Here is a 13437-nt window from a genome sequence, read left to right on the forward strand (position 1 = left end):
AAGAGGCTGGCCGGACCTCGTGTTGAAGTCTGAGGGCACTTGAAGCGACCTGTCGAGTTCAGGGTATGGCACGAAACATTGCCAATTGGATAAATTGGATCCAGGAGCGACTCGAGTATTTCGTATCCAAGAAAAGATCGTAGTAAAGGTCCGCGCGGGATCTTGGTTTCTGAGAAGAACTGGGAAAAAACAATCCGGTTGGCCAAAGGGATTGAGTTGATCAGATGAGAACGAGAACGATCGACCAAACGGAGGGTCCAGCGTCCAGGCGAACGGATGTGTATCGCGATCATGGCGGTGTCTGTGGTCATGATAGGGGTTGACAATTGCAGCAGGCCGAGCGAGAACCATCGGTAAAACTGGGAGGAAAAGAGAAAGAGAATCGACAAAGTTCGACTGAGAGATATCTCAAAAAGAAAAGGCCACAGTTCCAAAGTGGCTTAGAAATGAAATAGCGGCATTGACGACTCGGCTTTGTTTACTGTGCCACATCATCAGCATCCATTCTATTCTCTTCTCTTACACGTCAAACAAAGCAAAACAAAATCCAAATTGAACAAGGGACGGAACGTTGGCTTCCGTACATCGGGTCAAGGTCACGGTAACGGTCACATGCATTTGCCCATGCTCAGAGAATTAATGATCTGGCGTCTTTCAAGTGGACAGCCTTGCTTCGGTTAAGTGTTTTGATATGGGGAATTTTGATGTGAGCAGATACCGCCTCGCACTTTCCGTTTCCATTCTTGGGATGACAGGAAGCGGTCAACTGCGAAGATTGGGCTTGGGCAGGAGCCGCAGGTCGGCAGGTACCTCCTCACTTTACCTTCCCAATCGTCATCTACCATCATCTGTTCTCAGCTTTGACAGCGACAACTCACGATTCCCATAGCGAATGATCTAAGATTCAAGATTTCATCCGATAATTCCAAGATCCACATCCATAAAACGTTCGCCTCAAAGTTAACCAAGCTGACTCGGCCGGTTCAAGGCGGACAGATCAATATGGATTGACTCGGCATGGCATGGCATGACAGGGCGCTGCGCTGATGCAGGACGGCGGCATCGAAGCAAGGACCCTTTTCCCTTGACTTAACGTCTCCATTCCGTACCCAGGTGCCGAGAGATGCCACGAGCTCCAAGGGTCAAGTCAGGGCCAGAGTGGAGTAGGCCAGCCACCATCGCATTGCCAGCGGCTGTTTGCATCGCGTCAACCGTCGGACGATTTTGTTGACGATATCATCAAATCTACGGGTACATTGGGGGATGTTAGCTTTGGGTGCAAGAAGTACGAGCAGGAATGGATGGCGCTGGCTGCACAGTGCAGTGCAGCTGTGTAGCAATGGTACAGCTCATCTTATCTCATCTTACAATGATGAAATATTATGGTCATTGCAGTTCACCAGACTGCTGTCAGGCTTCGTTAAATGTGTCGCCAAGTACTGAAGGCCAATCACCATTCGCCTTTTTCTTCACGATGAATCCCCAGATTTGTCTAGTGCCGCCTCGCCGAGGTGGTGTGCTGTCCAGTACTACGTACTTCGTCTAATGTACACTGCTGGCAGTAGATGAGCTGTTGCTTTTTCTGCTTTCGTTACCGTTCTGACTGCTGAACCAAGGAACGAACAATGTCAAACCCAACCACCAGGCACAGTGACCAGACCAGACTTGGCCTGACCTGACCTGACGTCCCGTGATGGAGGTGGTCAGTGGGCATCAACGAAGCCCTGTCGGGTGCACTTACATACAGCCTTGGTGCCTGACCTTTTCTGCAGTCCCGCCATTGACCGCTTCTCAACGTTCCGGGCGGTCCCCTGCTCAAACTTAGCATCCCATCTCTTGGGGTCAGGTCAACTCGATTTGGCTGCTGCCAACGCGTCTTGGGCAACAATGCGTGCGCCTAATGATGCCCAGGAGATCAGATCAATCAGTCAATCAATCAATCACTGGTGCAATCAATGAATTGCCTCGCTTTGTTATCCTGGCCCGAGGGTGAGGCATTGGAAGACCGGAATAGCGGTGCTGCCCCGCGATGCAGAGTGACCTTCTAACTTTCCACAATTTTATCGAAGCCTCAGGTCCCTACGCGGAACATCTGGGGTAGCATGACCTGGCCTCGGCATTGCATTCTATTCTGACGATACCTGTACCTCTCCACTCCCGGCGACACAGCAGGCAACGTCAAGCACTCAACAGTTCTTGAGGTTCCTGTGCGGCGGTCTGTCGTACTAAAATGACCCGAAACGATACACAAAAAGTAACATTTCAACGTCTTCGATCATTAAGCTTACCCACCCTGGTTTAAGATCAGAGGCAGGGTCCCATTCCGTGGATTCGCTCGCTTGTTGGGCTGCTTGCGCCATCAACTCAATACAAACAGTACGTTTAGTTACTCGACTGCACTGCCGGTCAAGTACTGCCGGTCAAGTACTGCCCTCCACTGTACAGCGCAGTACCTGCACACGCTACTGTACCTACCTGTACAGCACAGCAAAGCACAGAGTACAGTACAGTCCCTACCCTGCCATGCATACCGCCGTTACTGGGACTATCGCAGTTCCCGGAAGGAAGTGACACCCTCCTGACATTAATTCTAGGGATTCTGGGGCGAATTTCTTTTGCAAATCTTGCCAGAAAAGACATTTGGGCCATCACTTGCTTCCCGCCTGGTCCCTGTCAACTCCGCTACGGTACTAAAGTCGTGCTAGTGAATGGGGCATCGTTTTTTCCCATCCCATCGCCATCATCAACAGCCAGGCCAGGCCAGGGTTTCGCTCATGACATGCGTACCCGTCCCTTTTCCCTTGCAGCCTCACGGACGAACATAAATCGTCCCTTATTCCGAGCTTCAACCTTCCAGATCTCCTCCATAATCCAGTCTTATCTATCTGTCTGTCTGTGTCAGTTCAGATCCGCTCACCACCAGTTCTACCTTCAACTGGTTCGTTGAGAAGCACCCCCCAAGGATATCGCACTACTATTTTAGTGCTTCACTATTGCCCGCGCAGTTTTTTATCCAATCCAGCAGGAGTTGAGTTGGCCTTTGCAGATAGATCCATCTGCCTGGACCACAGACCACAGGTCACACCGCCTACAACCGCCAGCAGAAGGACCCAGGCAATTTCATCGCCATCTCAGGAAACCCTAGTCACCGTGGATGCCCTGGAGAAGACATTTGGAGCCAGCCAGCCTTTTGGAAAAACCCAGGATCACTGCCCAAGGACCCATATTGTACAAGCTGTCCGTCGGTTTAGTCTCGTTTTTTTTAACTGGAACCCAAGGCGTGGACCCTCTGCTGCTTCTTTTCGCCTGTGGATTCTTTCTTTATCAGCCGCAAGTCTCGTCAAGTCTGACCAAAATTAACACCCCGCGGTTCCGTTTTCACAATGATGAGCCAGTACAGTATGGCACAGCAAGACCATGCTTACAAGACCACAATGTCCAACAGCCCTTGGAACCCAACTCGCAAGTAAGTTTGAGCTTCCCTCCTCTACAATCGAGATAAGTGCGGTTGACTAACTCACCGGCAGTTCCTTCACTGATCCTTCGGTACATGGAGGCTTCGACAATGGCTTTTACTCATCACAAAGGTATGGTGATTATCGGAACAACACCAGCTCGGAATCCTTAGTAACATCGGCCAATTCAAGTGTCAACTACTCTGCCAGCAACTATAACTTAGCTGGCGGTCTACCTATCGGTACCAATGGTCACATATCACGCACTGAGTCGGCCTATGCCGCCGCTCCCTCCTTCGGTGCCCGTCCTCCATCAGGATCTTACGGCAAGCCCGTTGGACATGGCTCATACAAGGCACCGACCTCTCAGTCTTGGGAGAACCATGATCGATACTCGCCTACCGACTCGGTGGACGATATCATCGCATCGCCCAACCTGTCTGACTACTCTCTGGAGAATGGTATGAACAGTGCTGCCCCCGGAGGAAAGACAAAGTCCACTGGCAAGGGTCGCTCACAAAGACGACCATCAAACCGTGACGAATTCGACGGTCCTCATCAATTCTTGCAGCGACCGCCCCCGGATGTTATTGCCATGCAGGAGCGAGAACTTCCTCACTTACCCACGAACCTTCATGTTCAGGAGCAGGACAATGTCTTAAGCCAAGTCAATGATCGACTTTCGCAATGCGCCTACGACTTTGTGGCCAAGTACCAGTTTCCAATCCCTTTGACTCAGGACATGCGACCTGTTGAGCGACCACAGGATCGAGAATGGACCGAGTGGGTTTATCTTCTCAAGCGACTAGCGACGAAGCGACGGATCCCAGCGCGAGTTCTTTACAATGGACAGATCAAGCAGTTCGTTACGATTCTGGAGAATTCCCTTGAGATGCGACATGCTGCGAAGCACCAAAGTCGCCCTCTCAAGGACGACCGCAACATTCTTCAGCTGATCTCGGCCGGTATTCAGGTGGCCAAAATCTTGAAGGATGCCTCGGCTATGGACTACCTAGACCGACTATACGTTTCTACAGACAAGCAGATCCAGGATCGTGCCGCCACGCGGTACCGAGCTTAAGAATCGAGCTTGACCACGAGTCTCGAGTGACTCTAATGATATACGTTTATATGCTCTCCTACAACAGGAGACATGACCTGCCGGTGACGACAACGGCACAGATCAGAAACAGGGACGTGGCCCGAGCAAAGGATGGGGACCACAAGCACAATTTGACATTGTGAGCGATAATGTTTATCATATATGGGCAGAGGTTCTCCTGAGTCTAGAGGATTGGCGTGCCAGGTGTACGCCACTCCTTCTCAGCAGCCATCATTTCTGGTTAGGAGGCTTCTGTCTAAAGCGTGTTGGAGTTATTGTGCGGCAAGAATTGTTTTGATTTGATGTTTCAAGTATTGACGAGTCATGTTTCGTGCTTTCGTGTATAGCACATGTTTATTGTTATGATTTTATCACTGGATCCGGACAGCACCCCAATACAGTATTGGTAACGACGCATTCGCTGTATGTTTTAGTTAACACGTTGAATCAAAGAGCCTACGGCATACTCATAGTATGCTGATTATTTCGCCCGCTTCTTTCTATTAGTGAAATTGGGTACGAGAGTGACGGTGCGAGTTGGGCATCGGTCGGTCGGCTTGGCAAGGATTACAGTTTTGGGATGAAAGCCGTGATGATGATCTTTCGGGAGCAGGCATCTCACCACTGTGATCATCGGTGATCATTGGGCACATATGAGACCTAGGTTCTGGTGACAGTTAGGATTTGGACAAGGATACTGATTCCGAGACTGGCTGATACCAAGTGGACGCCCAACCGTCAATATCATGAAGACTAGCTGCGGAGTGTTGCCGATAGCTATGAGCAAATAAGGATGAATAGTATATGGCATATGATGCTTAAAGTTCCACTAAGAACAGCCAATAGGTGGTCCAGCCGGTAGCTCCGTCAAGTATTTATTGTATTGTGTATGTTTGCCTTAAAGTTCGAACCGGACCTAGGGTAGGTCATGATCGTGATCAAAGAGATAGGTAGTTTTTCAGATCTACTACCCGCGATTCAGGTAAATCACATTACGTGAGGCCAACAATAGGTATACCGGGCTGCAAGACAACTCATCGTATGGAATTAAGTTTTTCAAAACTTGAGGCCTTCCCCCATGCTGCGTGATGCATGAAATCGTACACCAATCGGATACCTACTGACACAGATCGATAATGCTACCGTTTATGCTGTGCGATGCCAATGACAGCTCGAGCTTCTGCTATAGCCTAGTCAACTGAGCACCTGACATCCTTGATAAGAAATCAGGCTGTAAATATGCACTTTTATAAGAAGATTATTCATGGCAATTGAATAGAAAACACCTAATTGTGTTACTTGACATAGTACTCAGAGAGGAATAGCGTCAGTGAGCATGTGCATAATATGTGACTGTGATTGGCTTACCCTGCACTTCCAAGGTACTTGACTTTTGGCAGGAGATAGCATACAAAGCAAAGTACCGAGTTTTCGGTCGCCGTTTGGGTTAGCGTCGAGCCGTCCATGAATGTTGACCGAAGGAGGAAGTGAAGCAAGCGACAGCTTTTCTTACTTTTCTTTCTTATATTCGTTTCAATGTGGACTCATGTGAAAGTGCACTTTCGTTGAGTTATTTAAATGTCGTCGTTTCTCCTGCGCTGAGAAGTAATGCTGTGGCGAGACTGGACTGAAACCTTACGACTACAACACCAAAGAATACGCGGGGACTAACTAACTTGCGAATACCCTCTTATTACCAGCAAGCATCATTGCACGACATCATCAGCATTGTAAACAGCGACTTTCGGTACCGGCATCTCAATCACGGACATAATCCTAGTATATAAGCACTGGAAATCATCATCTGCACCAGGCTGTTCTCATCCTAGTCTAACTTAAAAACTCACTTATCTATATAAGCCCTGGATCGATATATACTGTTCGAGATCAAACATTGTACACCAAGAAACAAATTAAGGAGTATCAAGATGGCGTCTATACACTCTCGGCCATCACCAACCTCATCGTCCCCCTACGACTTCGACTCTATCCCCGACGACGAATCATGGCAGTATATCGACTATACAGCAATCACCTCTGGGCCATCGTCTATTAGTTTTCTCTCCGATCCTGCTAGTGGGAGTCTAGGAAGCTTCACTATGGTTGGAAATGTCCATGGGACGCCGTCACCTCTTATGCCAAGCAATACCTCCCCTTCCTATGCTGCCGGTAACACTCCTCCGCCATATGCCTCTACAAACAACCGTTCTTCACCATTCATGCCAGGAGACACACCTCCAACGTCAGCAGCTTCCCCCCTAATACTAGGCGACATGAATCAAGCGACCTTCTTCACGGCCAATGCAAACTTCCAGGCACCTTCAGACAATGCCAACTCGGATATGTTCGCAACGACGACAGATGGAGGATATGGACAGACACAGGGGTTCCTAACACCCCAACAGTACCTTTTCTCACAGCAAGACACAACTCAATTCCAAACGCAGGGCTTGAATGGTATGCTGAAGAAGCGGGGGAAGGCCTCTCCTTCAGCGCAGAGTACTGATGCTGCTGCAGACATGACACTCATGCAAAACTTCGGGGCCGATATGTTCTCGATGGACGTGAACGGTCAGGTTCAAGTGCCCCAGATGAACTTTAACATTCAGCAGCCTATGCAGTCAGATCCTAATGTTCCACCTTGGAATCACACGCATACAAGAGGTAGCGAGAGTGTCTTCATCATGGATGACTTCAACAACTCCCCCTCACCTGCGAGCAACTACTCCCAGACCTCGTTCCCCAGCTCAAAAGCGAGCCCCAGTGGGAGCAAGTCGCCGACGTCGATACCGATCCGTAAGGTCAAGACTGGAAAAGTTGAGAAGAAGGCGAAGAAAACAGAGCAGTCTGGCAAGTTTGTCATCGTGACTCCTAACTCTATCTCAGCTCACGCCGGTCGTCCTAATCCTTTCGAGTGCTTCGAGGCTATGAACCGAACAAGTCAGCGAGGGCGTAAGGGACCTTTGGCGGATGCTACCAAGGAGAATGCTTTGCAGGTTCGAAGACACGGCGCATGTTTCTGCTGCCATAGTCGCAAGGTGAAATGCGATCTTGAGCGACCCTGCAAGAACTGCAAGAAAATCATAGTCCAAGTGCCACAGATTGTTTGTTGGCGATTCAACGACTTCTTGGGGATCTTGTTTCCCGAGTATATTCGCGGACACTTGGCTAAAGACCAGATGACCAAGTTTTTCTCAGAGAACATTGCCGGGTTTCATGTTCAAGGGGTTGAGCAAGTCTGCTCTATTGAGCTCTTCTCAGGTCCACTGTTCAATACTGTCCTGGCAATACGGGCCAAATTTTTCACACCAAAGACTGACGAGGTCAGGAGTCATTGGCAGCTCCAGAATATAGGAGGGAACAGGGTCGAGCTGAAGAGCAACAGAGCAGCCAACATCGGCGTTGAGCTCGACAACACAGCCGAGAGGGACACTCTCAAGAAACGAACCAAGAGGTACATACAGGACCTTCTTACGGAGCCATACTTTGTCGATCAGGTCACAGACAACTTCCAAAGTACATGTTTGCCCCAGAAGGTACTGAGGATCGTCAAGCAGTATGCTGACGAGACCGAGGTGAGTGAAACCCGATAACTCGCATCATTAGCCGAGCTGATAGTCATGCCGCAGTCCCTTATGGTTAAGCGTGCTTTGTCCATTTATTGCATGCACTACATCATGACAAGGCAACTCTGCCTAACTCAAGAGACTGCTGATGTCCTTCGATCGAGTGGCATGATCGACCAGGGTGACAACTATGTTACTCCTCGAGTCCTCGCACGACAGATCAAGTCAATTGTAGACGAGCTGATGCAGCGCGAAATGACACAACTATTTGACCTATTCTCCAAGTCACTCAAACCAAAGTCTCGGCGCGAATGGGCGCCATGCACCGCCGCCTTCCTTGTTCTCTGCCTCTTCATGGAGGCGGTTGAAACGGCAGCTGACATCTTTGTGATCTCCCAAAACGAGATCAACATGAGGAAGAGCGCAAGACCCGAGTACGAGAGAAGCCTCGCGCTGAATACCTGCGCCGAGGTTGAGAACATGCCCTTCAGGCAGTTCGCCTACCAGTTCCACCAGATTTACCAGACGCACAGTAAGGAGGCCAACACGAAAGGCTTCAACCCCTTGCTGGACAGCAGCTTTGCCGAACAGGACGAGCTGGACGGACCGGCGATCAAGTTCTCGGCTCAACTGAGAGAATTATTGTTTGGCGAAAGCTGTACGTACGACCTGACTACTCACAAACGGGCTAACAGGTATCCGTATTGTTCTGGAACGATCACAAACGCTGACACCTTCTGTCTCACATAGGGCAAGAGTTGCAATTTCTAGCAGCCAACGACTGGCTCAACAACAACGCGAGCCATCCTTTCCCAATGAATCCTCAGACACTGTACACTGGACGCCTCGTGGCGAGGTTCCTTATGTCGTTCCAAGACGACAGAGCCATATTTGGAGACAGTGGTTGAGAACTATTTGTCCGAGACATCTGTTGAAGCAGGGCGGAATGTATGTCTGTTTAACGGCTTTCTTGGATGACATGGCGTATGCGAGGCATGTCTTGGTATAACGGCCGGTCAAGAAGAGAGAATACCCTTCCACAGAGCAGGTTTTTGGACCTTTGTATTTGAATGATATATGACAGAGAAGGCAAGGGAGTACACAGGCAGCATATGAGGCTGAATGAAACGATGTAATGTCTGAGGAACAAGGCGGTCTCATAAACATGCTCTTATAGTGTAGTATCAACATGACATGATTCTGCCAGCAATATTGGTCGATAGCGGGCGAGACATTTGTGCAACGACGATAGTTACAATACAGGGATTTGAGCTTAGGCTGGTGAGAACCAAACAAGGACTGCACCAGACACGGTAATTGAGTCATAGGGTCCCATTCGTCATCAGCACGACTGTGCAGATTCGAGACATTCATTCACATTCAAAAGAGTTATTCTACTGTAGAAATGTTTGCCCGATTTTAGTCCTGATGCCACACTGCGTCTATGGTATCAGGGTGGAGCGGGTCGGTTGTCTAGACCGTGGTTTTAATCTCCCACTCGAACGATAAAAAAATAGTTGACACACATGTGCATTGAGAGCGCAGAGTGTAGGCATTTCGTGGGTGCCGCTTAAAACGGACTTTGTAGAGAAATAGACAAGATAATAGCTGTAGTAGGTTCAGGTAAGTCGCAAGAAATCAAGTCAAGGATAGCAAAGAACGGCACTGCTTGAACTGAGACAAAGCGTGCAACCTCAACCGCAGCCTCTTTCAAGCTGTCAAACGCTGCGAGACACTGTTTATTTTGTCACAAGAATGTGAATGTGAATGTGTCTCCGTCATCATGTCGTTTAACAGCTTTCCAAGATTGGGGAGGACTGCATGCTTGTTCCAGTCCGAATTCTGAACAGAGCAGAGAGCACAACAGAGTTGAGCTGCATCGGCGTTGCCGTTGGAAGCGGAGAATAATCAAAATGGAGGAAAAGATGCCGAGGATGTGACCCTCGTAAGATGGCAAAAGTTGCCTGTCGGGAGAGGCAAGAGCCGAGGAAAGAGAGGCGTTGTTGTGTGATTTATTTTTGTTTTGTGTTTGGGTTTGAAGAATGAGCAGAGAAAGATGAGAGGTAGAGTTTTTAAAGAGGTTGGTGGCAGGGGATACAGGATCCACAAGTCACGTGTCACATCGTACCTCAACAGAAGTCAGTTGTGGATAGCTTCGACTTTTTCTTTTCTCTTTTCTTTACACTTTTTACGCACGATAAAATCAACCGGCCTCGATGTATTTCACTCGGAGTCGGTCATATTCAGTGCAAGACTGACAGGGTCACCTTCTGCTGTAACACTTTGCGTCGAGAGACATGCTTAATTGTCTCGCCGACCCGGCAGGAGTTCCGATATGCCAATGCTCCATCTAGACTACTTTTCTGCCTGTCTCTACCTTGACACTGCACTGTACTATTATCGCACTAGGAGCCGCCGTGTATTGTAACTATGGTGTGTCTAGATCCTGCGGACTCTCAGGGGCTGGCTCGACTGGAGCTATTTCATACTGCACTAGCAGTCTTCTGTGTCCCCAGTGCCTCGCTGCTTTTAGCATCGATTACTTGATGCTGTACCTAGATACATCTGTTCTTCACTTAGCAAGCGCCAAATGAGACCATAACTCAAGGCGACCTGCCGAGTGGCCCAGCGTGAATATCAATTACGGGATTGTAAACGGGCGGGAGCTCAACGGCTGTACCTTTCCGTCAGTTGTGCCTGGACTTCCAGTCACTTCATGCCGGCCCAGCCCACTGGGACCCAATGGATCTTGGAAGCCTTGCCATAATTATGGTCCATATTAAGACTCGGGTTACCTCTCGTACCCCCTAGCAGATGGCTGTTTCTTTCTCATGAACTCGACCCTTAACAGTCAATCCTTGGCTCGGGATATGTATCCCTTTGTCACTTCCCTGCATGGTTTGAGCAACCATCGGCCTTACTGACGTAGGTAGTGAAAGAATGAACCATGGTTGAACAAACCATGAATGATGACACCAGTATTCGCACATGCTTCAACTCCAAATGAGATTGAGTCGTTCTAATTCAGGTCCGCCTCGGTGCTAAGGCGATGGTGATCTTCGAACACGAGATTCAATCGATGAAGAGAGACATTCGAGTTTATTACTGGATATAAAACGTTCCACTGCAAGTAGTGTGAAGCTCAGCTGTCCTACACCTCACGTCAGTAGAAACACAAGAAGATGTTGGATCGCTGAACTGGGGAGTTGTTCAACGTTGATATTGCCATATCAGGCAATGACCTTATCAACTTACAGCACTGACTTCCTAATTTCATCTTTCATACCGTTAGGTACACGGTAAGCTGCATTCAATATGTTCAGTCAGGCTGAGAAGCTGACGACAATATAGTTAGGAACAACGCTGAGCAACACGAAGGGGCTCCGAGCCTTCGCACAGCCTGTGGCGTTACGTTGTCTCGACACGGACGATTCGAAAACGAACTGCTCACGCAAATCTATGGCGGCTCTGACTTTGTCAATGAAAGTTTTGTCCAACAATTGTCGAGTATAAGAGTAGGGACTCGTCCTGTCCAGTTAGGTGAATTTAGTTCCTGGAGCATCAGAACAAAGCAGTCCGATCCAACTCAACTTGTTCTTACCTTCACTCTTAAGAATCAAATCCTTTTGAACTCAAGTTCAACACTCGGTCCAAGAAGCAAACGTCAAAGTAACAATGTCTGCCTCGAACAATCCCGCTGCTGGTATCAACCTTTCCCAGGACAAGCCCAAGCCGAAGCCCCCGACCTGGCCTATAGACCCCAGTGAGTCAAGACCACTATATTTTCTCAATGAATATGTCGCTACAGTTCATCAGACACTGGCCTGCGATATTCATGTCGTTAGACATCCTCCGCTGTGCCAGGGTCTCGCTGCAGTAACGTTGTTCCTTCTGCAGAACTCTTGTGTCCCCAGTAGGTGGTCGACTAACACAAATCCATAGCTTCGGGACGTTAATTTCCGACTCCTTCGGTGTGCAAGGAGGGACATACCTCTGTGCACAATGTTGAGAAGCACTGGCGAAGTGCTGATAAAGAATGTACCCCCAAGGGAGCAATATGGATCAGAAAAGGGTGCTGTGGTGGAAACAGTTTAAAATTGGGCGGTGGCCTGAGTCGTTCTTTTTCGAGATTTGTTTGCTTTAGACATTAGAAAATTACACGGTACCGTTACTTTCAAGCCAGGTTTCTCGTGTGCACCATGCCTAACGATAACCACGCGGTGTGCCGTTGTAGGGCTTCCACAAAGCCCTCAACATGCTGGTGTCTCCCAACGGTATCAGAAGCAGCGGGAAAAGAGGAAACATGCCAAATATGCCGATAAGTGTGGAGTAAATATGATACTGTGGCGACAAGACCAAAGCAAGGGGTGAAGTTGAAGATGTTGAGTACACGAGGGTGGTAACACTGGCGTAAAGGTGAATCGACCGATTGAGTGATAACGAGCCATGAGTAATTCAGATAAAATAGCTCATATGTAGATTGTGATTCAATCCGTAATTAGGCTGTAGGTAAGGACGCAGAGGCATGTAGTTTACTGACCACTCTGCCACTATAGGCACCTAGAGGTCTCCCCGGAAAAGCGAGCAACTTGGTCCGGACGAGCAGAAAACTCAAGACGAAGTTTTACTGGGAGGCTCTTGTGTTTTGTTGACGCAGCACCCATTCAGAAGGAGCTACTGCGTTATGCTGTGTGCTCTCTCGTACGCGCCTACCTTATTCAGGTATCGTAACTTCCCGAGGATAGTCGTCGCTTAGTAGGTAGGTACGACTGCAACTGCTACTTGCCGAATTTGTAGCGACCTTATTTGGAGTTGTCAACGAGCCGATCTATACCGAGACTTCGTTCCACTAGACTGGATATTTCTTATAATGGAAAACAAGACGCCAGCAAAGTTATCTACCTATCCACTCCTGTCCTTGTTGACCTAGACAAATACCTACTTTGCCCATGCCCCTCGCCTGCTGTTCGTCACTCACACCGACATTCATTTGTATCACTCGATAGACAGACAAAAAGAGTAGAATCTTCCGACCCTATAACGCATCCCTCGAGAGCAGCCAGGTCCGAAGAAATCGGTACGGCCTCCAGCTGGATCGCCTGCCGTGTAGCCACTCCTGCGCAACTCGAAACTAGAACACAAAACAACATGACCGACAGTACCCGGTCTCTAGACTCGGCCAGGTTGGAGATCATACTCATCGCAATTGTGGTGTTTGTACTCGTCGTGCTTCTCGCGGTCTTCATCCTATTGGGTGTCAGCTTCAGAATTCCACGGGGAGCGCGGGACGTCGAGAACGCACAGCGACAGACTC

The 13437-nt window shown here is 48.9% G+C and overlaps 2 protein-coding genes across 2 annotated transcripts; both read left to right on the forward strand.

The window, feature by feature from the left end:
• Window positions 1–3383: 3383 nt before the first annotated feature.
• On the forward strand, window positions 3384–4536 carry FIESC28_01335 (uncharacterized protein; the record flags this gene model as incomplete). The annotated part of the gene is made up of 3 exons (XM_031155486.1): window positions 3384–3466; window positions 3528–3587; window positions 3648–4536. The coding sequence occupies 3 exons, from the start codon at window positions 3384–3386 to the stop codon at window positions 4534–4536; spliced, it is 1032 nt and encodes a 343-aa protein (XP_031020433.1).
• Window positions 4537–6485: 1949 nt separating this feature from the next.
• On the forward strand, window positions 6486–9031 carry FIESC28_01336 (uncharacterized protein; the record flags this gene model as incomplete). Its single annotated transcript, XM_031155487.1, has 3 exons — window positions 6486–8132; window positions 8187–8781; window positions 8874–9031. The coding sequence occupies 3 exons, from the start codon at window positions 6486–6488 to the stop codon at window positions 9029–9031; spliced, it is 2400 nt and encodes a 799-aa protein (XP_031020434.1).
• Between the last annotated feature and the right edge of the window lie 4406 nt (window positions 9032–13437).

This window comes from Fusarium coffeatum, assembly GCF_003316985.1.
Source record: "Fusarium coffeatum strain FIESC_28 chromosome Unknown BRIP53273_contig_34, whole genome shotgun sequence".
Taxonomy (NCBI): Eukaryota; Fungi; Ascomycota; class Sordariomycetes; order Hypocreales; family Nectriaceae; genus Fusarium; species Fusarium coffeatum.